At 43.7% G+C, this 24,740-nt stretch overlaps 1 protein-coding gene across 1 annotated transcript; it reads right to left on the bottom strand.

Annotated features, from left to right (window-relative positions):
• Positions 1-900: 900 nt before the first annotated feature.
• On the bottom strand, positions 901-24,444 carry LOC115481879. Its single transcript, XM_030221324.1, has 8 exons — positions 24,391-24,444; positions 21,352-21,461; positions 18,433-18,555; positions 12,748-12,859; positions 9,777-9,914; positions 9,308-9,429; positions 5,879-6,049; positions 901-2,434 (listed from the first exon to the last, which is right to left on the bottom strand). Exons 2-8 carry the CDS (start codon positions 21,452-21,454, stop codon positions 1,386-1,388), a joined length of 1,818 nt encoding a protein of 605 aa, XP_030077184.1. The 5' UTR covers positions 21,455-21,461; positions 24,391-24,444; the 3' UTR covers positions 901-1,385.
• Positions 24,445-24,740: the final 296 nt, after the last annotated feature.

The following is a 24,740-nucleotide window of genomic DNA, read 5'->3' as shown; positions in this document are numbered from 1 at the left end:
GTGTAGTTAAACCTCTGTACGTGGATCCATGTCAAGAGGAGGAATTACAAGATAAGCAGTCTTTTACAGTAAATATTTATTTTTTTTTAACAATTTTGCAATACTGTTTTCTCAAGTCTATGAACTCTAAAATAAAGCTTCCATGTGCATCATGGAGCAAAAGTCCTGAAGAGATGTCAGGTTCTATAAAACAATTATCACACAGTTGTTAATTTGGAACAGTCAATCAGTTGTTGCTATCTACCATATGTTTGACTGTGTTGTGCTTGAGGCCCCTTTTTGCTTTATCTGTGTTTAAGCAGCTTGTGTGGCTTTTACTGTGCTCTAGACAGTATAAACCTGTACTAACGTCTTGTACATGTTAAAATAGTACATTCATTATCATCTGCTCCAGACCATTCTCAACGAGTGGGTAATATGCTCTCCTACCAGCAGAACTGTGAGGTATAGCAGGTTATACATTTAAAAAATAAAAACGTACAAGGCTCATTGGAAGCATCTGTGAATTTTTAAGGCGATCTCTGTATTTGGGGTCTTGCGCCTGGAGACCTCTTGTCTCTGGGCCTCCTTGTTCTACTCTTTCTCTGGGCATTTAACCACTGCCCTGTCCCTCTAACTCATTCTGTGGCTCAGTGGGCCAGCTCTACCTGCCATAAAGTGGCTTAACTGCAATATTGAAAAGCAATATAAGTGGATAGGAGAGCTTCCTGCCTGTTTAAAGGGTGTGTACTCATCCAGCCACTTAACTGGACAGTGACACTTAATATCAGCACTTGGACTGGTCAGGCGTGGAGCCACGAGTTATGCGTGGATGCATATCCACCTCCCTGATAAATAATCCCCACCCTCCCACGCCCCTCTCAACAGAGCAGCCCCCTCCCTCTCTCTTCCTTTTTAAACCCCACTGACAAGTAAGCAACCCCATTTCCACCCCACCCCTCAGTCAGAGTGCCATGGTGCTCAAGACGAGCAAATCCTGCTCGCTCCTGTCCCTAGCGGCTTCATGCTAAAAATGGCTGCCACAATCTTTAGTGGTAGTCTCCTGGTACTAGCAAGAAGCACCCAAGAGAGGGAGGGGTGAAAAGAGGGAGAGAAGCATCTCAGATAAAGACAGTGGAGGAGGGGTAAAAAGAGGGAGGGAGAGAAAATACCCTAGGAGAGTGAGAAGGGGTAGGAAAAGACGTTGAGGGGGGACAAGATTGGGGGAGGAGGGATGGAGCATAAAGGGGGGGAGGTCAAAGCCTCTAGTGAGAGGGGTAAAAAAGGTGGTGTGGAAAGGAGGGAATGAGAAGTGGAGAAGAATATCTTGAGGAAGGGCTGGTATTTCAATGTAATTTTATTATTTTGAAATTTAAAATGTATAATCCATTTGACGTAAGAAGATTCTAACATTCGACTGGGTCATCAGCACTCACGGTTATCTCAGACACCTGTACTCCTGTATACTCCCCCATCACAGTTTGGATAGTGAATGTGCCATCATGGAAGATGGATTTTAAGAGACCTCTCCATGGAACTTTCACAGTGCTGCGTAAGCCAGACACATAACACTCCAGGAAGGAACCTGGGTTTACCGTCACTCGGGCAGTCCGGAAGTCTGATTGTGTTTCCACATGCCTGATTGGAGCCCCAGTGATGAACTTCTTGGAAAGTGATGTGGTGACTCTGCCTTCAGCAACATTAGGAATTGCTGTATGAATCTTCCCAGGGACACCAGTCTCAACTGCATCAGAACCCAACCTCCAGATCGATTCGGACTCCACACTGAAGGACAGCTCACGCTCCACTTTTAAAGGTGGGCTTCCTGCGGCAGCTGCACAGTTCTGAACCTTAGTCTTGGAACTTAATCGCTGCTGATCAGTACTCAGTATTTTCTTTGCATTAAAATCATACTCTATGTCATAGATCACTACTTTCGTGCTGGGGTTTTCATTATTGCTGGTAAAGACTTTCACATAACTGCTGTTCAACACAAGTGCTGGATCATCAATGGGGCCATATCCTTTCACAGAAGACATGGCATATACTCCCTTGCCCAATGAGTCCTGTGAATCTGCTCGCCATATTGTGACACTTTCCTTTATTTTGGTTCCTCTACTGTCCCAAACCTTGGCCCAAGTCCCAGGAGCAACATAGGATTCATTTACACAGTGCACAGTATTATGGGAAGGCTTCTTATTGGGATTGACTGTAGCTATATGACCCAAGGATGCATATCCAGTAGGGCACACAGGCCTCCAAATAGCAATGTTCTTACCCCTTGAGCAGATATTAGACCAGACGTAAATGTAGTCAGTTGGCATAGTCAGCGCTCCAGGCTTTTTAGCTCTGAGTACAGCACCAGGGGGTTGTGAGTATCCTGCTACAGCAATATCTCCAAGACTGCAGCAGCCTGGAGCTCTCCAGATAGAGATTTCCTTAGTGGACTCAGTTCCTGAAATTCAAGTAAAGAAAGTAGGTTTAAAAAGACAGCAGTCTATTCATTAAACATTTATTAAAGAGTCCAGGGCAAAGCTGGTCCAAAGCAATATTTTAAGCAAAAGATTATCAGCACATATCTGGTATGATGAAGTTATGATAGCAGTTGGTCTTTGGAACACTATATATAATGATATAAAGGATGGCATTTCAGTGTGGCATGGTTGAATACATATCGTTCTGGTTAACATCTGGATATTAAGCCCAGACTGTCAGTCTGGGTTGATCATCCAGCAAATTTGTCGACTTCATTATAAGCTTGCTATTTGGTTGGTCCCACAAATAGGTCAAGGAAATAAAATTTAGGGGCCCTTTACAGAGTAGCGGCTTACCACTTGCTCTTTCGGGACTGCTGCCAGCCCAACGCGGCCACTGGCAGTAGTCCCGCCCCGAGCACGTGCCATTTCTGGTGGGAAAAAAACTCCCAGAAATGACTTGCATGGCAGTAACCCAGTGGTAATCGGGCATCACCGTGTGCTGCCCAGTTAACACCGGGTTAACGTGGGAGCCCTTATCGACACCTCAGTGGGTGGTAGTAAGGGCTCCCCGTTGCATGGCCATGCGGTGAGAGTTCTCTTACCGCATGGCCATGTGTGCTGGGGGCTTTTTTACCTGCTGCAGTAAAAACAGCCCCCGCTGCCAGAACAGGGCCCTTTTTCCCACAGCATGGTAAAAGGGCCTCTTAATGCATTATATTACATTACATGTTAATCTTGCATTCCGCAAAAGCCTTCACAGTTCAGTGCAGATCACAAAAGACTAAAGACGGAGACAATTCAGGAATTTACAGTTTAGTAAGTTAAAAAATTCAACCAACATATTTCTTAAAGAGAAATATTTTGTTAGATGACCTGATTATTGTAGGAAGTGAATTCCAAACCAAAGCAGCCTTAAACCATAGGCATGAAGCCAGCTGTTAGTTTAATTATAGCCATAGAAGGAAATCTGACCCTATCTAATTGTCTGTTCAACAAAGAGAAAACCCCAGCCAAATATAATGGAAGATACTCATACCATGCCCTAAAAACCATAGTACATAATTTTAAATGAGACTTAGCAGCTATTGGTAACCAATGGAGATATATGCCCTTCCCTACTCAGAGAAAAGATTTGTAACTGCAAGATTTTGAATCATCTGAAGCTTTTTTAGGACCTGTTTCCTGCAACCAACTTAAACTATGTTGCAAAAATCCAACTTGGAAAGCAACAAAGATTGTACTATGAGCCTAAAACAGTGTAATTCAAAATTTCTATGTATTTCTCTTACTTTCCTTAATAGAAAGAAGGAGCTCTTTATACCTTCTTAACCTGATTTAACATAGCTGACTATACACTTCAAATCCTAATATATGAGTGGTGAACTCAAAAGAATTACTCCCAATAACAAAAGTCTCTTTCCCTTTTATATTCTTAGGTGGACTTATCCAAAGAAATTTTGTTTTACCTTAAGTTTCAAGCGAAAACATGAAGCCCACCCTTCTATAACCTCCTCACATTTTTTTTAATGTCCCTTATCATGTCTTCATAACTCTTTGAAAAAGGTGCTCAATGCAGAATGTTTTAATTCTGCATTGATTTTTGTTACTTTACTTGGCATGTAATAAAGTATAAGATGCACAGCACACAATAGTTAAAATTGAGTGATATGTTGCCACGTTTGAGTAATGCTAATCAGGTGGGCTTTGTTAAACACAGGTAATCTGGGCTAGATTCTATATATGGCGCCTGAAAAATCCACGTGGTTAAAAAAAATAGGCCTAGGCATATTCTCTAAAGTACGCCTACATTTTATAAAATAGGCCTAAATTTCTACATGGTATATAGAATACGCCAAGCGCTTCTCCGCGTGACTACATTTGGTAACATCCATTTAGGCCATGTTTTACTTGACGTAAATCCCGATGCCTAAATTAGGCACAGAGCAGGTGTATTCTATAATAATGCACGTAGATTTTAGAAATGCCCTGCCCATGGCCGGGCCCCCCTTTTCAACTATGCAACTTAGAATTTAGACTCACCACATTACAGAATACCCTTTGTGAGTTGCGTGCGTAAATCTTAATGCCAATTAGTGCATGAAAATTGCTTGCTAACATCCAATTAACAGTGCTGATTAGTTAGTTAACCAATTAAGTTACGTGCATTGTTATAGAATACACTCCAATTTCCGTGTGGAAATTAAGGCACAATATATAGAATTTGGGGGTCTCTGTATGATGTGGATAAGATCCTTGTTGCTTGGGAATATTGTTTATTGCATAAAATAGACGGTACTTAGTTGTGATGCTGAATAGGTTTTTGATTTAGTTTCCTGGCCTTTTCTTTATCGGGTGGGGGGGGGGGGACAGTGCTCCAAGAGTATCTTTCTACTTCACGGCACAGCGATGGCCCAAGTGTGTGTGTGGGGGAGAGTCCTACCCCGGGCCTGGCTATATCTCTCAGTGGACATGTCAAATGCCGGGCCATTTCCGGTGACCGGCATTGAATTTCCGGTTTATTTGTGGCCGATTTCAGCTTAACCAGCCAAGTCAATATTCAGCGCTGGCCAGTTAACTTGAAACTGGCCAAAGATAGGCCTGCTATTTCAGCGGCCAAATTTGGCCACCAAACTTAGCTGACGATGAGCTGAATATTAGCAGACAGCCAGCTATATCAATATAGCCAGTTATCAGCTAAGCGCTGACCGTGAATATTCAGCGGGAGATAACCGGCTATCTCCTGCTGAACATTCCCGGATAGCTAGTTAAATGCTATTTAACCAGCCAGGAATCGTTCCTGGCTTGTTAAATAGCACTGAATTACGGGCAGGTCGTGCCCAAGAATCTTGCTGCCTTTTAACTAAATGTAATGCCAGGAAAGAGGGAGAGAAACCAGTGTGCATCTACATGACAATGCTGTGATGTCACCTAGGTATGTTGGATAATCCAGAATGTTGAATAAGTGACACTCTTGTACTTCCTTGCAGATGCATGTTGCATTACTGGTTTAAACAACCCCTAGTGTGGGGTTTATGCACCCCTTTGTTTTTTTTATTTATTTTTGTTACATTTGTACCCCATGCTTTCCCGCTCATGGCAGGCTCAATGCGGCTTACATGGGGCAATGGAGGGTTAAGTGACTTGCCCAGAGTCACAAGGAGTTGCCTGTGCCGGGAATTGAACTCAGTTCCTCAGTTCCCCAGGACTGTATTGTAACATAAAGATACTACATTTGAATATTTATTTTCATATGGCATTTGCACCCTGCATTATCCCAAACAAGTTCAGGTTCAATGTGGCTTACATCAAACTTCTAAAGCAAATTACAATAAAGAGAACTTTAACGAACATACAAAACAATAATAGGTAAAAGCATCCAAGCAGTAAGATATGTATATGTGCCACGATGGGCAGACACTTACCGTGATTATCCCACACCCTTTCTGTGTTTTTAGTTTCGAATAGTATCAGAGCAATATCTTGAGAATTTGCGCTCAATTCCGAAAGGTTGGCCTTTTGGCTATCCAAGAGGTATGGCACGTCTGAGGGGGGGTGTTTGCTTGCTGCACATAGAAAGGATCCTGTGGATATACCTGGTGAAAAAACAGGCAATGCATTATAGGTTCTTTCTCCAAACTTATCCTCAGAATGTATCTTCAAATTTTAGTTATCTGTTGTCTCTGGAATATTTCATTGGCTGGTGTATGAGAAAAACAGTGTGTATGTTTTTATCTATTGTAATCAATTTATTTTAATTTACAGGGTTTTATGCTCTTCAAAATTGGCCTCAGTTCTTCCCATTCCCATGATGGCAGTCAAAAAAGAAACCATCTATTCAAAAGTAATTAAGCGGCCAGGAATGGTTTTCTCCTGCTAAATACCCAATCGGCAACTAGCCTGGTCAACGGCTATGTCACGTGACAAAGCCGGTTACCGCCGATTTTCATCAGCTGACTGGTTAAGTTATAGCAGCCAGATATACCTAGCCGCTATAACTTAGTCAATCAGCCAATGAATATCGGCTTAACCAGCTATGTTTGCGGCAACGACAAAAAAAAAAGCCAGAAATTCAATGCTGGTCTATCTCTCGTAGTCTCAATATTGGCCTCCATATACCCAAAGACATGCCTTTTAATTTTGATTACTTTATATGCAGTCTTGCTCTATCTGTTAGTCTTTCCATCTATCTCACTCTCTCTACTTTCCATTTTCTCTCCTGTTTTCTCCCACTAACATGAACCTGTAACAAAGATCTCTGTGAACTGACTGGTAGAGAAGGTAGACACTGATAAGTATCACTTCTTTCTCCCTACCAGGGCTGGTATTAAGGAGGGGCAACCATATCACAGGGGCTCCAAGCCTACCTGAAGGTAAGGGATACACATAGCCTGCAAAAAGGTTTGAGGCACCCTTCTCAGTTTCTGCCATGGGCCCCAGCATATCTAGCATTGGCCTTGCTTCCTTGGTTAATTGGGGAAGGAGAAACAATAAACTCAATGTGGTCGATATACAACAATGGCGGACAATGTTTTTTTGTCCGCCACAAGTGCTAAAACCGGAAATTGAAGGCCGGGCCCTGTGTGGGCTTTGGCATTGAATTTGTGTTCTTTTAAAAGCCAGTTAGCGTATGCCCAGTTAAGTCAATATTCAGACTTATCCGGCCATTGGTTAGCACATAAAGATAGGACAACTATTTGTATGGTCCTATTTATGTGCTAAACATGGCCAGTTATCTCTGAATATTGACAGCTAACCAGACTCTGCCCCCGAAAGGCCTCCCAGAACGCTCCCAACATAGTCGGCTTCCATTTCGGCGCTAACTGGTCATTGTCAGCGCCACTAACCAGTCGGTGGCCGTTCCCGGCCTGTTAACTTGCTTTGAATATTGGCCAGAATATGACTAGATCTTATGACTTTCCACCTGGACAAAACTGTGGAAAACTGGTCAGATGGCAATGTTAATACTAGGGTACTATATATAAGAAAATGTAGAAGAAAGCAGGGAAAAGATTAGAGTCCATGTATGGCCAATTTCCTGATCAGACCTGATGGCAAAAAGTAAGGAATGATAAGTTACATGACAGCTTCTCGATGAAAGCTGAAGAGGAAGGAGCAATATAATAAAATAGGTCCCGAAATTCAGCCTGGTAAGCCGCTTCCAGCTGCTGGATGAACTAACCCTGGATATCAATGCCAGGGCATGTTGCGGCTCCTGGCATTGAATATAGAGGTATGTCCGCCAACCCGTTAGGTAACCAGGCACTGGCCAATATTCAGACCAGTAGCCGGTTAACTCAGTGCATAAAGTCAGGACAACTGCTTGCAGTCCTAAATTTATGCAGTTACTTAACCATTTAGTGGACTGAAAATCGCCACTAACCAGCTAAGTTGACGTTCTGCCCTAGCTCCACCCCCGGCCCACTCCTAACCTATTCATTTAGGGGATGGCCAGTTAGCAGACATGTATAGTGTCATTAAATGCTACTGAATATCAGGAGCCTCTCCTGCCCAGCTAAACCCTTTTAAATATTGGACCCATAAAGATTGAAATGACCCATCTAGTCTGCCCAGTAAAGTGATTAGGGTTGTAACTGCTGCTCTGTACAGGTTACCTCCCACCTCTTCTTCGAAGCGCGAAAAGTTATTAAACTGTTGTTCACAGATGAGGTGCCCAATGTTTATCTATTCATTTATTAGGATTTATTTACCGCCTTTTTGAAGGAATTCACTCAAGGCGGTGTACAGTGAGAATAGATCAAACATGAGCAATAGACAATTACAGCAGTAAAAATATTCAAATAACAATACAAAGTATGGCATAGCATACTACTTACAATTTCAACACAGTACGTAATAGAAGTTTTTAATTAATAGTGAAAGGTAAAAGCAAAGATGGAACATATTTACAGGTAAGAGAGTAAGAAGAGTTAGAAAGTAAGGTGACTAATTTAAAGAAAGTTGCACATGAGGTCACAGAGATGGTTAAATATTATCTCAGCTAGGGTAGGAGTGGATAAACATTTAGTTTAGTTTTCATATTTTTGCCATTAAAGCAAATTCTGTGTTTATCCCATGCCTTTTTGCATTCCATTACTGTTTTTGTCTCCACCTCCTCCTCCGGCTGGACATTCCAGTAACGCACTACCCTATCCATGAAGCAGTATTTCCTGATGTTTCTGAATCTCCCTCTTTACAGCTTCATATTATGTCTCCCAGTTCTATAACTTCCTTTGCAAAGGGTTAATTGTTTTGTGCGTTAATACCTTCCACCAGCCGGGTTTTCAGGATATCCACAATAAATATGCATGAGATGTATTTTAGCATGCAAATCTCTCTCATGCATATTCATTGTGGGTATCCTGAACTCCCGGCTGCCCAGGTGGTCCCTGAGGACTGGGTTGAAAGCCACTGCTCTCTCTAGGTTATGTATATTCAGTTTCTCAAGTGTCATCTCGTTTGTCTTTCATTTTTGTTTGCTTCTCTCTGGTCTGCTTTTAGCCCCTTTTTACCCTACTTATAGAGCTTTCCCCTAAATACATAAATCATTCCATGGAATTTTGGATGGCCTAGGGGAAAGATTAGTCCAAGAATTGCTCAGCTCCTAATGGCTTGGGGTCCTCCTTAGAAAGCAGCATAGATTCTGCATCCTTAATCTTGATCTCTTACCCCAAGCAGGGTTTTTTGGTGTTGATGTCATTTACAATGATAGCAGTGCCTTGATGAGGGCTGATATCAGTAGCAAATCTCATGGGAGGAGAACGGAGATAACTATTGGTCTCTGGCTTCTAGGTCAACAGCAGTAGTTGTTAAGAATTAAGCTTTGCAAGGGATAGGAAGTCACATTTCTGTACCTGATGTTATAGAGGAGTTGCTTTCTATCTGCCACAAGCTACAGTCCTCCTCTGTACCGAGATGCCTCCCTCTCCAGATGAGCGATAGAATCCCATCTGTCACTAGGGTTGACTGGACACATCTGCAAAGATTCAGAGCAAACACTGCTTTTAACGATGTTCCTAATTTTTTAAATGCTAATTTTCAGTCCCCCTTCTCCATACAAATCAGTACTTGGACACCTCTGCTCACCCTTCCTGTATAGGTCAACATCCAAGCACTAAGAGCTAGATTTACTAAATTGAGCTAACACATTAGCATTATTAATAAATTGGCATTAATGCACATTATTAATAAATTGTTTTTATTGCATAAAATGAAACCTGTAGACAATATTTGTGTTGGTATATGGTAGTGCCTTGCAATAAATCGAGCCCTAAGGTCTCTTATACTTTGATGACTGAACACTTGCTGCAAAAGGTCACATACCTGTACAAGTCAGCATTAGGAGACTTCCTGTAGCTCCTAACAGCCACATGGCCCAAGCAGGTATAGTTTTGGGGGGGAATCATGCGGTAAATTGTAACAGGTATATCTGCACTGCTGCCTTTATCTGTCCAGATTTTCCTGAAATATAGAAATGTGTGTCTGGGATGAGATGGTTTACAAGTGGTTCTTTTAAGAGACTTTCTTTCTGCATTTACATAGTAACATAGTAACATAGTAGATGACGGCAGAAAAAGACCTGCACGGTCCATCCAGTCTGCCCAACAAGACAACTCATATGTGCTACTTTTGTGTATACCTACTTTGATTTGTACCTGTGCTCTTCAGGGCACAGACCATATAAGTCTGCCCAGCACTAGCCCCGCCTCCCAACCACCAGCCCCGCCTCCCAACCACCGGCTCTGGCACAGACCGTATAAGTCTGCCCAGCTCTATCCCCGCCTCCCACCACTGACTCTGGCACAGACCGTATAAGTCTGCCCAGCGCTATCCCTGCCTCCCAACCTCCAGTCCCGCCTCCCACCACTGGCTCTGGCACAGACCGTATAAGTCTGCCCCGCACTATCCCCGCCTCCCACTACCGGCTCTGCTATCCAATCTCGGTTAAGCTCCTGAGGATCCTTTCCTTCTGAACAGGATTCCTTTATGTTTATCCCACGCATGTTTGAATTCCGTTACCGTTTCCCTCTCCACCACCTCCCGCGGGAGGGCATTCCAAGCATCCACCACTCTCTCCGTGAAGAAATACTTCCTGACATTTTTCTTGAGTCTGCCCCCCTTCAATCTCATTTCACGTCCTCTCGTTCTACCGCCTTCGTATCTCCGGAAAAGGTTCGTTTGCGGATTAATACATTTTATTTATTTATGTATTTATTTATTTATTTATTCTTTCTTTCTTATATCCCACAATTATCCAAAATCAAGTTTCAGTTCAACGTGGCTTACAGTTAACAGTTACGAGAAATGACAGTGATGTTTTACAATTACAAAGCATTACAGAACATCAGTACCACATAATTAACCATAATATTTCTTGAAAAAGTAGGTTTTGAATATCTAAACTCCTTGGACCCAGCCTCCAGCACATTGTAATAAAATCATAGTGTAGTATTGAAAATCTTACAAGAACCAAGCCAGTGCAAGAGTATTAGGTGCCCTAGGCCAGGGCAGCCGAGAGGGGGAGTGGAGGGGGACAAGATTCCCAGGCCTGGCCTCCAAGAGTGGCCCGGCCAACAACTAAATGAAGCACCACCAAAACAGTAAACAAAACTGGTTATCAAAACTTTACTTTTGACTGTGACAGATGGTGAGGTGGGGAGGGGGTCCCTAAAGATTGTTTGTTCTACCCCAAGCTCAGCTTTCTTCTTCTTGCAGCCTTGCTGTAGGCAAAATTCAACCTTGTTCCTCCTCCATCCCTCCGTTAACTTTCATGTTTCAGGGTTTTGATAATTACATTCAACAATCATGATCATCATCCCAATATTTTAAACGTTGGGCGGAAAGGAAGGAATTGTATTGGCCCTCCTGCCCCCTCCCCCCCCCCCGAAAAAAATGGTTGGATGGCTACACTCCTGCTACTTGCTTAAAGGACAAGGCATTTCTCAATAGACATAGAAACACAGAATACATTTGAAATGTCTACTTCCTTGAGGATATCCACAATGAAATGTTTGAAGGTGAGCTGGTGGGGATGAATATCGTTGATGCACACTGGTCAGTAGTGTCTTCTGCCCATATGGGATGATATTTGTGAGTCTCCTTCAGCTCATTTGGATTCAAAGTGGCCTCAACTTAAACATTTGTGAAAAATACTGGGGTAGATTTTAAAAGCATTTTAATTGGCCATGGAAAGGGAAATGGGACTTGATGTACTGCCTTTCTGAGGTTTTTACAACTCCATTCAAAGTAGTTTACATATATTCAGGTGCTCATTTTGTACCAGGGGCAATGGAGGGTTAAGTGACTTGCCCAAAGTCACAAGGAGCTGCAGTGGGAATCAAACCCAGTTCCCCAGAATCAGAGTCCATTGCACTAACCACTCGGCTACTCCTCCACTAGCAACAGTCCATCTAGAAGCCTGTCCTTGCAGATCAGCAATGCGGCCGCGCAGGCTTCTGTTTCTGTGAGTCTGACGTCACAGAAACAGAAGCCTGCGCAGCCGCGTTGCTGATCTGCAAGGGCAGGCTTCTGTATGGAATGTTGCTAGTTGAATAGCAACATTCCATGTAGAATCTCAAATAGTAGCAACAGAATCTCAATAGTAGCAACATTCCATGTAGAATCTCCAATAGTAGCAATGTTCCATGTAAAATCTTCAAATAGTAGCAACATTCCATGTAGAATCTCCAATAGGGAAAGGGAAATGGGACTTGATATACTGCCTTTCTGAGGTTTTTGCAACTACATTCAAAGTAGTTTACATATATTCAGGTATGCATTTTGTACCAGGGGCAATGGAGGGTTAAGTGACTTGCCCAGAGTCACAAGGAGCTGCAGTGGGAATTGAATTCAGTTCCCCAGGACAAAAGGCCACTAGGCTACTCCTCTGCTCCACTTACGTGGGGCTATCCAGAAATATTCAGTGGCACTTAACCAGATAGAGCTGCTGAATATCTCCCCTAACCGCCCGGCTAGCTTGTAGGTGGTCTGAGAGTGGAGATAGGGAACTACTACTACTACTACTACTATTTAGCATTTCTATAGCGCTACAAGGCATACGCAGCGCTGCACAAACATAGAAGAAAGACAGTCCCTGCTCAAAGAGCTTACAATCTAATAGACAAAAAGACTGGAAACTTAGCTGGTTATGACAATTTTCAGTCCTCTCACCTGCTGAACATAAAGTTAGGACAAAAAAAAAGGCTGTCCTAACTTTAAGCAGAAAGTTAATCGAGCACCAGTCCCTCCCTCTGTTTAGAGTTTATTTTACTGCAAACCTAGTTTTTTTAAATACCTGAAGCTATGAGGAGGTTTCACGATTCCATCTCCCATGTCCTGCACCAAGAGTGCAGAGTGATGAGGGGGAGCGTACATGGATACAGCTGTGTCTCCCACGGGATAGAAGCCTGCAAAGAAGGAAAGGAGTGCAAGTGTCACCTGTACAGTACATTTCTAAAGTAACCACACATTCCTGCAACTAGGATCAATTTTGTTAGAAAGAAGAGATTATGGCCTCAGGGGTTTTCATTATTCTATGCCTATAGGAAAACTATGGTGCATGTATTGAATTCGTGTGCTCTGCTATTGTCATTATTCTCAAGCATCGCTATATACATTTTTTTTTACAGTGGAAGCTGCTGCTTTTATTGACTTTTGCTATAGTACCAGACATTACTCGCAGTTGTCGTAGGGCTTCTTTTACAAAGCTGCGTTAGCAATTCCTGCGCGACAAATGAGAGGAGGTATGGGCTTCCTCTCATTTGCTGAGCAGGAATTGCTAGCACGGCTTTGTAAAAGAAACCCTCAGTGCTTTAAGGTATTTATCTATTTATGTAGTCATCGCAGGCCCCTTTTACCAAGCTGCGGCAAAAGGGGGCCAGCGCTGGCATCGGCGCATGTTTTACACGGGTGCTGAGGCCCCCTTTTACTGCAGCAGGTAAAAGGGAAGTCTCGCCTTCCTGCAGGAAATAGCCGTGCGGCAAGTAAAGCACTTGCCGCATGGCCATTTCAGGGGGATCCCTTACCGGCACCTATTGAGCAGGGGCGTAGCAGGGTGGGGCCGCGGGGGCATGGGCCCCCACAGATTTAGCCCTGGCCCCCTCTACTTTCCACCCCCGCCACTTTTGATCCCCCTCCCGCTGCCACTGAAGTCTTCTTCAGCGCCAGTCTCTGGCACCTTCGCTGATCTGTTTCTGTGAGTCCTGGCGTCCTGCATGCGTAATGGACACAGGACATCAGGAGTCAGGACTCACAGAAACAGATCAGTGAAGGCTCCGGAGACCGGCAGTGAAGAAGACTTCGGCTGGCGAGGGTTGGGGCCAGCAAAGGTACCAGGTGGTGGCGGAGGAGAGGCGGCAGCAGCAGGAGAGGGGATCGAAAGTGGCGGGGGAGGGGCAGGGGGGTCAAAAGTGGCGGGGGCAGTTGGTGGTGGCCGGTGGGGTCAAAAGTGGCAGGGGGTCGGCGGCTGGGGGAGGTGAGCTAAACTGTGCCCCTGGGCCCTGGACCCCCCTCCCGCCGAGGTCTGGCTACGCCTTCTATTGAGGTGGCGGTAAGGGCTCCCGCGTTAATCTGGTGGGAACCGGGCAGCATGCGGCACTGCCTAATTGTTGCTGGGTACACTCCGGCGCTACAAAAATAAATACATTTTTGTAGCACTGGAAATGACGGTATGCTAGGAGTGGGAATGTACTGCAGGGCTTATCTTGTCTTCCTCTCTTCAACAGTCCCTTTTCCCCTATGTGTCCTATTTGTCTGTCCTACCCTTATCCCTTATTTGTCCTGTCTGTCTGGCCTGATTTAGATTGTAAGCTCTTTTGAGCAGGGACTGTCTTTTCTTCATGTTCAATTTTGAAGCGCTGCGTACGACTGGTAGCGCTATAGAAATGATTTATAGTAGTAGTAGTAGTAGTAGAAGCCTGCCCTTGCAGATCAGCAACACGGCCGCGCAGGCTTCTGTTTCTGTGAGTCTGACGTCCTGCACGTATGTGCAGGACGTCAGACTCACAGAAACAGAAGCCTGCGCGGCTGCGTTGCTGATCTGCAAGGGCAGGCTTGTACATGGAATGCTGCTAGTGGAATAGCAACATTAACATTCCATGTAGAATCTCCAGTAGTAGCAACAGAATCTCCAACAGTAGCAACATTCCATTTAGAATCATTCCTATGTGTCCTATCTGTCTGTCCTACCCTTATCCCTTATTTGTCCTGTCTGTCTGTCCTGATTTAGATTGTAAGCTCTTTTGAGCAGGGACTGTCTTTTCTTCATGTTCGATTGTGAAGCGCTGCGTACGACTGGTAGCGCTATAGAAATGATTTATAGTAGTAGTAGTAGAAGCCTGCCCTTGCAGATCAGCAACGCGGCCGCGCAGGCTTCTGTTTCTGTGAGTCTGACGTCCTGCACGTATGTGCAGGACGTCAGACTCACAGAAACAGAAGCCTGCGCGGCTGCGTTGCTGATCTGCAAGGGCAGGCTTGTACATGGAATGCTGCTAGTGGAATAGCAACATTAACATTCCATGTAGAATCTCCAGTAGTAGCAACAGAATCTCCAACAGTAGCAACATTCCATTTAGAATCATTCCTATGTGTCCTATCTGTCTGTCCTACCCTTATCCCTTATTTGTCCTGTCTGTCTGTCCTGATTTAGATTGTAAGCTCTTTTGAGCAGGGACTGTCTTTTCTTCATGTTCAATTGTGAAGTGCTGCGTACGACTGGTAGCGCTATAGAAATGATTTGTAGTAGTAGTTGGACTGCTGCAGTAGCTCAGCGATACTTCCTGCATAGCGAGCGGTAAGCCTGCATTGGACTTACCGCTGCTTAGTAAAAGGAACCCTGCTTTACCAATGCTGCCTTTTAATAATGTTTGAATACTCAGTGTATGCTCATTCCTTTTACCATTGTTATGTTCATCTCTGCCAGTGAGTCATATTTATATCCTTTATTTTAATATGGTTATATTTATGGACATTTTAATATATTTTTATCATATTGTGATAATACATATTTGTTGTAGTCCAGCTCTTCTTCTTTTCATTCCTTTTATTCGTTTCTTGATATTTTAATGCATCTATTATGTGAAAACAACATGTGGATTTATTATGATTTAGAGCTGCATTTTCAAAGCACTGAATAGACTTATATGGAAGGCTGAGCCCTACCAGTAGTAGCAAGAGAATATCACTAGAGGTCAGCAACACCATTTTGTACCCAGCACTAGACGGACTGGAAGCAGAGGGGGATCACTCCCGTTTCTTGCCACTGGAGCACCAGGTAAATCCAGCAGGCGAATGGAAATCAGGGGTGGGTAGGGTCAAAGCCAGCTGCACTAACCACTAGGCTACACCTCATCACTTGATAGGTGGTGTTAAAGTGCATCTGCACTTACAGTGCCTGAAAGTAATGTGTGTTAGAAAACTTTTCTGTGTGGAAATTGCTGGATACCATTCCAACAGTCACTGCAAGGCCTCTGCACTTAAGACATATTACTTTTGACTGTTATCCTATGTTAAGTGCAATATCCTAACACTCATTAGTATGCATGCCCCTGAGCAATCAGAGTGAAGGCTACACCCCATCTACTCCCACCTGCCTTTTACCAGGGGCTTCAAATAGGTCATGCTATGTCCATCAGGTTCAATTGTGCTTTGACTGTGCCGAGCTAACTCATATATTTGTAATACGATGGTCATAATACAAGTGGAGGAGTGGCCTAGTGGTTAGAGCACTGGTCTTGTACTCCAGAGGTGACCAGTTCAAATCCCACTGCTGCTCCTTGTGATCTTGGGCAAATCACATAACCCTCCATTATCTCAGGTACAACCTTAGATTGTGAGCCCTCTTGGGACAGAGAAATATCCAGAGTACCTGAATGTAACTCACCTTGAGCTGCTACTGAAAAAGGTGTAAGTAAAATCTAAATACATAAATATAAGGAATGTTGCCACTTTTTGAGATTCTGGAATGTTGCTACTATTTGAGATTCTACATGGAATGTTGCTGAGTGGAGGAGTGGTCTAGTGGTTAGAGCACCGGTCTTGCAATCCAGAGGTTTCTGGTTCAAATCCCACAGCTGCACCTTGTGATCTTGGGCAAGTCACTTAACTCTCCATTGCCTTAGGTACAAACTTAGATTGTGTGCCATCCTGGGACAGAGAAATATCCAGAGTACCTGAATGTAACTTACCTTGAGCTACTACTGAAAAAGGTGTGAGTAAAATCTAAATACATAAATATATGGAATGTTGCTACTATTTGAGATTCTACATGGAATGTTGCTATTATTGGTGATTCTACATGGAATGTTGCTGAGTGGAGGAGTGGCCTAGTGGTTAGAGCACCGGTCTTGCAATCCAGAGGTTTCTGGTTCAAATCCCACAGCTGCACCTTGTGATCTTGGGCAAGTCACTTAACCCTCCATTGCCTCAGGTACAAACTTAGATTGTGGGCTCTCCTGGGACAGAGAAATATCCAGAGAACCTGAATTTAACTCACTTTGAGCTACTACTGAAAAGGTGTGAGCAAAAATCTAAATAAATAAATGTCTAGATTTATTTTATACAAAAGTAGAAGGCAGGACTAACATAAGTGACTAAGGGGTCCTTTTACTAAGCTGCGGTAAAATGTGATCATATCATGGCCTTATGTCGGTTTTTCTCATACACTAAGTCCATTTTTATCACAGCCAGAAAATGGCTGATTTTCCATTTTCTGAATTAATGGCCATGTGCTAATGTTGCCATTACCAGTACTTAGGGCATGAGCCCTTACCACCAGACATTTTGTAGGCAGTAATGGCTCATGGGCTAATCCTGCACTGGGCAGGGCAGGGCGCTGCCATTTTGGAGGCTGGAAAGGGGAGGGAGTGCTACGTGTTTGAGGCTGCTAGATTACCAGGTTGGGGCTGAAGGTCCATCAGACTTCCAGCCCTTTCTTCTGTCGGGGGGGGGAGGGAGAGGTTTTCCCTTATATGGTAGAAAAGCCCCACCCAGCACATCCCAGGATGCACTGGGCAGGACAAGACACTGCCATTTTGGAGGCGGCACTGGAAGGAGGAGGGAGTGCTACTCCCTCCTCATCCTTTGAAGATACAGGGGAGGGGAGTTCAGGGCCACTAGACTACCAGGTTAAGGCTGAAGATCCACCGAACCTCTAGCCCTTTCTTCTATCAGGGAGGTTGGGGCAACAGGGCACTAGACCACCAGGGGAGGTGTCTTCTGTCGGGGGGGGGCAGGTCATCTTCCATCGGGGGTGTCATCGGTTCTGGCTGGGCCAGGCTGGGGGGCTCTGCTCTGTTGGGGGGGGGGGGGGGAGGGGGGTCTGGAGGTCCACTGGACCTCCAGTCCCTTGGAATGTTTGACAGGTCCAGGCTTTTTTTTTCACAGCCCAGACCTGTCAAACAACTTCTGTGGGAGGATTGTGCCTTGGGGACATGCCCAGGCACAATCCTCCCACAGAAGTACCCCTGTGATCAGAGATAATAGCCTGCCTAAATTTACATGCTATTAACGCTGATCATAGGGGTGTTAATGCTCCCCACTGTTCTGGTGCTAATTTTAGAGTGCTGTTTGTAACATTGCAGGGCTTCTGATCATCTGCACCTAACTGATTCACACTGTCACCCCCACTCTCTGCCTCCTCAGAGAAAAATAAAGAAACATTTTTCAGTGGGTGGTTTGTGCATGCACAATGGGCGTTTACTGCAGAATGCCTCAGCACATCTCATGGTAAGCCCTTTCAAGCTGTGGTAAGTGTGAGCTAGTGCTTACTGCAGCTTAGTAAAAGGAGCCCTCAATTTCTGATTTCAATATTTTCCTCTGAATCATCACTAACAAATAACTTTTTAAAGAAACAACTCTTTCTGTTTAAGGTTCCTGACTGTAAGGAAATTGTTCTTTGAAATCAAACTAATTTTCTTTTTATTGGATTCAGAAGACGCCCTCATTAATGGGGAGGGGTTTGAGAGCTGTCACCATGTCTTACCTTTTGGGGAAGAAATTGGCCTCCAGATTGAGACATCGTGTTTGCTGTTGCTTCCCTTGTTGTCCCAGGTGAATTCATACTGGCTGGTGTAAGTGTAGGCAATACTTTGTCTGTTACTTGCTTCTGTGGGAAAGTAAAAGGGACCCAGCAGGACACAAAGTCAGAAAAAAAAAGGAAGGGTGTTTAGGAGAGGAAAATCTGTCTGTTAAATAGTTTTCAAAATCATCTTACCGAATCACCCTCAACGTTCTGAGGACACTGATGTCACTTCCGTCATCAAAACGGGTTCGAAGGGTTCGTGGTGGTGAAGCCACCGAAATCGCCGTCTCGAGGCCCCGCCCTCGCGTCAAACATGACGTCGAGGGTGGAGCAATGGCGTCACACAATGAGGGCGGAGCAATGGCGTACGGTGCGTTCAGGAGCTGCGGAGCAATGGCGTCAGAACGAAGAAGGTAGGTAGGGAGGGAGGGAGGGAGAGGGGGGGGGTGTTGGGGAGGAAAACCTTGCTAGCGCCCGTTTCATTTGTTCCAGAAACAGGCCTCTTTTACTAGTAAATAGATAAAAGGCACTTGAGCAGACTAACTTTTCAAGGAAGAAGAGCACAGACAAATGATATATTTTTGGTCAAGGCAAAAAAACTAGTAATACCCTCCATTTCCCTTTAAGGCAGGGGTACTCAAACCTGCCCCAGGGGTCCATAGGCCGGTGGGGTTTTTAGCATGTCTCTAATGAATACGCATGAGAGAGATTTGCAATTCCCACCATTATATGCAAATGTATCTCATGCCTATTCATTAAACCCAACCAATTAGATGAGAATCCTCTATTTCAGTCTGGATACTAATATTCACCAACCCCTATAAAAATAACTATGTTTATTCTTATTGAAACAAACTTCATTGTTACCAATTGCAACAAAAAAAGTTTTAACCTTATATCAATGTTATATGTGCTACATATTACTTTAGATATCCGTGTAAATGCATAGTGAGATACCAATCGAATAAATATGTTTTCTTTGACCCAGCTCAGTTAACAGTGTTTTTAGCATCAAGGCAAAATAGGGGTGCTTAAAATGTTATTCTCCCTTTAATTGAGAAATTTAACACTGAGTAATGTTACCTGTTAGCTTTTTGTTTGCTTTAATCTTGAAATTTTTGCCTAATATATATTCCATTTCTTAATATCTTGCTCCAAATATGTGGACTTGAGCGAGAAATTTCAAAACAGTTGCTTTAATAATATTGTATTCCTGATTAAACTATATGTGAAATGTATTGCTTTTCAAAACAAGCTTTGCTTGACTATAAATTGTAAAAGTTATAAATAAAATAATAATAATAATATCAATGTTATATATCCACAGATTTGAACTTGAAAAATGTTTACAATCACTTGTGTACTGAAGAAGGGAACAGATGGTGAATCAGTATAAGGATTATTGGTGACCTCTGTACATTTGTGACAACAAGCAGAGAGTCAGAATGCAAGTGCATATTTGAAAGAACATAGAAAGAAACAAAGGACAATGAGACTTAATAAGATCTTTTTGTTAATATATTTTTTTGCTGGATAACACTTCCATGCCCATTCCCCACCCATGTCGGTTCAAAACTCTGCTGCCCGTCTCATCTTCCGCCAGGGTCGCTTTACTCATACTACCCCTCTCCTCAAGACCCTTCACTGGCTCCCTATCCGTTTTCGCATCCTGTTCAAACTTCTTCTACTAACCTATAAATGTATTCACTCTGCTGCTCCCCAGTATCTCTCCACACTCGTCCTTCCCTACACCCCTTCCCGTGCACTCCGCTCCATGGATAAATCCTTCTTATCTGTTCCCTTCTCCACTACTGCCAACTCCAGACTTCGCGCCTTCTGTCTCGCTGCACCCTACGCCTGGAATAAACTTCCTGAGCCCCTACGTCTTGCCCCATCCTTGGCCACCTTTAAATCTAGACTGAAAGCCCACCTCTTTAACATTGCTTTTGACTCGTAACCACTTGTAACCACTCGCCTCCACCTACCCTCCTCTCTTCCTTCCCGTTCACATTAATTGATTTGATTTGCTTACTTTATTTATTTTTTGTCTATTAGATTGTAAGCTCTTTGAGCAGGGACTGTCTTTCTTCTATGTTTGTGCAGCGCTGTGTATGCCTTGTAGCACTATAGAAATGCTAAATAGTAGTAGTAGTAGTAGTAGTAATGTCATGCCCCCCTCCAGAAAAAATTGCAAAAATAAATAAATAGTGCATGATTAGCGCGTACTGGCAGGCAATTACCACAAAATACTTCATGTGTTTTGTGTAAGCCTTTTTTTCCTCATGTTAAGCACACGTTAGTGCTTACTACGGTCTAGCGAAAAGGCTCCATTATTGGAGGGGGGGGGGGGGGGGGAAGGTGAGTTTGTGTGTTTCAAAAAAATTAAATGAAACAAATGGCAAACAAAACAAAACAAAAATCCCAATCTCAGTCCATGTTTCACATAAAATGCATATTTTCTGGAATTATGGTCACCCAAGCACTCTATCTGCTGGGGCTTTGTGAATAGCCATAAATGCAGAATGACTGTTTCCGGAGGGCAAATTTTTGATCTCTCTCTTTTTTTTTTTTTTTTTAATTCACACTCCAGAACATTGTGTTAATTTGTAGTCCTGATCCGTCCATTTGAGATCAGCATTGCAGTTATAGAAATATATCAGGAGAGAAAGTCACAAAGCCAGGATTAGATTACGCTCTCCCTCCTGGAATGGGCTGACTAGACTTTCTGTCATACCTGTTGTAACTGATGAATTTAGTGCTGGAGGCATTTCATACAGGACATGGGATGGTTTGGAATCACTACTTACCTGAGCTGGATCCTGTCCTAGAAAGGTTCTCCCTCCCTCCCCTTGATAACTGGCAGGAAACTGAGGAGCTCACCTTTCTTCAGGGAAATTTGATGTGTAACTTGGATTGAAAGGAAGAGCACAATCCCCCAGGTAGTGCCTTTCATGATTTCTCTGGCCACGTCCATATTTCCCATCAATGTGCTGAAAAACAAGGGATGATCATGAGAAACAGGAATAGTGGTTCTCTTCTCCTATAACACCTGAGAAACACTAGTATAACAGGGTACACACAAATACTAGAATAATGAGATACAAAGGGGGAGATTCTATATATGATGCCTAAAAAATTGGCGCTAAAATCAGTGCTGACCAGGGGCGTAGCTACGTGGGGCCACGGGGGCATGGGCTCCTGTAGATTTGGCCCTGCTCCCCCGCCGCCAACCCCTTCGATCCCCCCTCCTGCCGCCAACCATCCCCCACCGCCATCAGGTACCTTTGCTGGCAGGGGTCCCCAACCCCCGCCAGCCAAAGTCCTCTTCTCCGGCGTGGCCGCATTGTTGATCTGCAAGGGCAGGACGTCAGACTCAGAGAAACAGAAGCCTGCCCTTGCAGATCAGCAGCATGGCGGCAGCGGGGGGTCGAAAGGGTTGGTGCTGGGAGGGCCAAAGGTGGTGGTGGCAGTGGGGGGGGGTCAAAAATGGTGGGGAGGTGGCGGCACCAGAGGGGGGGCTAAGATGTGGTATGGAAAACAGGTGTGAGGATGTTATAATGCCGTTATATCGCTCCATGGTGCGACCGCACCTTGAGTATTGTGTTCAATTCTGGTCGCCGCATCTCAAGAAAGATATAGTGGAATTGGAAAAGGTGCAGCGAAGGGCGACGAAAATGATAGCGGGGATGGGACGACTTCCCTATGAAGAAAGACTAAGGAGGCTATGGCTTTTCAGCTTGGAGAAGAGACGGTTGAGGGGAGACATGATAGAGGTATATAAAATAATGAGTGGAGTGGAACAGGTGGATGTGAAGCGTCTGTTCACGCTTTCCAAAAATACTAGGACTAGGGGGCATGCGATGAAACTACAGTGTAGTAAATTTAAAACAAATCAGAGAAAATTTTTCTTCACCCAACGTGTAATTAAACTCTGGAATTCGTTGCCGGAGAACGTGGTGAAGGCAGTTAGCTTGGCAGAGTTTAAAAGGGGGTTAGACGGTTTCCTAAAGGACAAGTCCATAAACCGCTACTAAATGGACTTGGGAAAAATCCACAATTCCAGGAATAACATGTTTAGAATGTTTGTACATTTGGGAAGCTTGCCAGGTGTCCTTGGCCTGGATTGGCTGCTGTCGTGGACAGGATGCTGGGCTCGATGGACCCTTTGTCTTTTCCCAGTGTGGCATTACTTATGTACTTATGTGCTCTCTCACCTCGGGCTCTGGACTCCCCTCCCGCCAAAGTCTGGCTACGCCCCTGGTGCCGACTAAACGTATTCTATAATTGGTGCCTAGATTTAGACACCGATTATAAAATACACATAGTTGACATTTCAGTGCCTAAATCTACGCGCATCCATTTACACCAATGAAATTGCGGTGTAAATTCCAGCACGTAAATTTCAGAATGCCCATGAAATGCCCATTTCCCTGCCCATCACCATGCCCCCTTTTTGCCTGCGTGCATTAGAAGTTCGGTGCACATCGTTACAGAATACGCTTAACGACTTGTGCACCTAAATTCTAATCACTGCCAATTAGTGCTCATTATTGCTTGTTAAGTGCTGTTATCAGCGCTCCTCAGTTTGTTAAGCTTACGTTACATGCATTGTTATAGAATCCGTGACGATTTTGGTGCAGATCTCTAGGCGCACTATATAGAATCCAGGGAAAAGTACGTCGAAAGCAGTGCAAATAAGCCACTTGTTTGCACTGCTTTTTATGTTCTTTACGTGTACCCCATTATTGCTTTGTTATCCTGTATTGCCAATTGTTAAGGGATCAAAGCTCCTGATAAAGGCTCACTAGTCAAAACACGGCCATATCAAGTCTTCATAAGTAGATAAGTAATGCCACACTGGGGAAAGACCAAAGGTCCATCGAGCCCAGCATCCTGTCCACGACAGCGGCCAATCCATGTTATTCCCGCAATAGGCCTTCAGGAACGATAAGCAATAAAGACTTTTTTACATTACAAGCTTGGTTTCCTCCTCGTCCTTGATTATCTCACTCCTTTCTCCTGTTGTTGTGCATATTCGTGAGAATTGGACTTTCTGCTTTTTTTTTTGCTTGGAGTTGTATTGTTGATACAACACAAAGTATTCAGTAACACAGAACTAAAACATGACAGGCAGGCGGCTACCTGGCCTCTGCAAGCCACCAAGCTGGAATAATGCTGGTACCTAACAAGCAATGTTCAGAGAAGGACCAACTCCATTAGAATGCTCATATTATAATGCTAACTTTCTTTGATTTTATTTTATGTAATTACAGAGTTGGCTAGGTTGAAAGCAAACCACAAGCCAGTCATATCCAGCCTTCTTTTCACTGCCAGATAGATCTCTTTATACCGTAGTCTAGGAACACTTAATTTCATTTCACAGATTTGTGATGTTACACCAGTGCTTTTGCTTCATCATTATGACATAAGTGTGACTCTTCACTAAGTCTTATTAGTCAATTAAATTGTTGGTTTATCTGTAGGCTTCCAAAGAGACATAGCAATACATGCAAAGGCATGTCAGATTTTTTTTTTAATTTTTAGAAGTCTTTATTGAACATTGTTAATTCTGAACATAGCGTACCTAACGCATTCTCAATACTAAATTACACATAGCAATGTGCCAAGTACATAACAAAGGATACACAATAGAGATTGCAATGCATAATCAAATACAAAATATACTTTAACTTTTTAATTTTTATTTGTGAGTGACCTCCCATTCCCTGCCTATCACCCTCCCCTCTAATACCTCCCTCCCCCCCCAATTCCCTACTCCCCCTTCCAACTAATCCTCCTCCCCTTCCAAACCCTTCGCCTTTTATCCAAAGACATGTCAGATTTTAAGGGCCAGCAATAATGTCCCAAATAAAGTTATGAGTATACCTGTGAAAGAAAACGGAGATTGTCTGTACTTACCAACAGTCAAAGTTTTGCCTAGGAACAGACACAGCAGAACATGTCACTGTCCTTTGATATCTGGAGGACACAGAACCCTCTTGGGAAATATATTGCACTTTTTTTTCTATTGGACACAATCTACATGATAAGATCTATGAATTTCATTGGGTTGGAAACTTGGCATATGAGTGGGAAGGGACTGGTAATGAATGGGGGGGAAGGGGAGGATGGACTAGAAGTGGTCAGCAGGTTTGGGCTGCAGTACCAAGTGTTATCTAAAGGGAACCTGCAACACTATTAGGATTTATTTTTTTGCTACCTTTTTGAAGGAATTCACTTAAGACAGTGTACAACAAGATTAAGCCAAA

Source organism: Microcaecilia unicolor, chromosome 12, assembly GCF_901765095.1.
Source record: "Microcaecilia unicolor chromosome 12, aMicUni1.1, whole genome shotgun sequence".
Lineage (NCBI taxonomy): Eukaryota > Metazoa > Chordata > Amphibia > Gymnophiona > Siphonopidae > Microcaecilia > Microcaecilia unicolor.
Note: the sequence above shows the minus strand (reverse complement) of the source record. Positions and strands in the feature narration are given on the sequence as shown.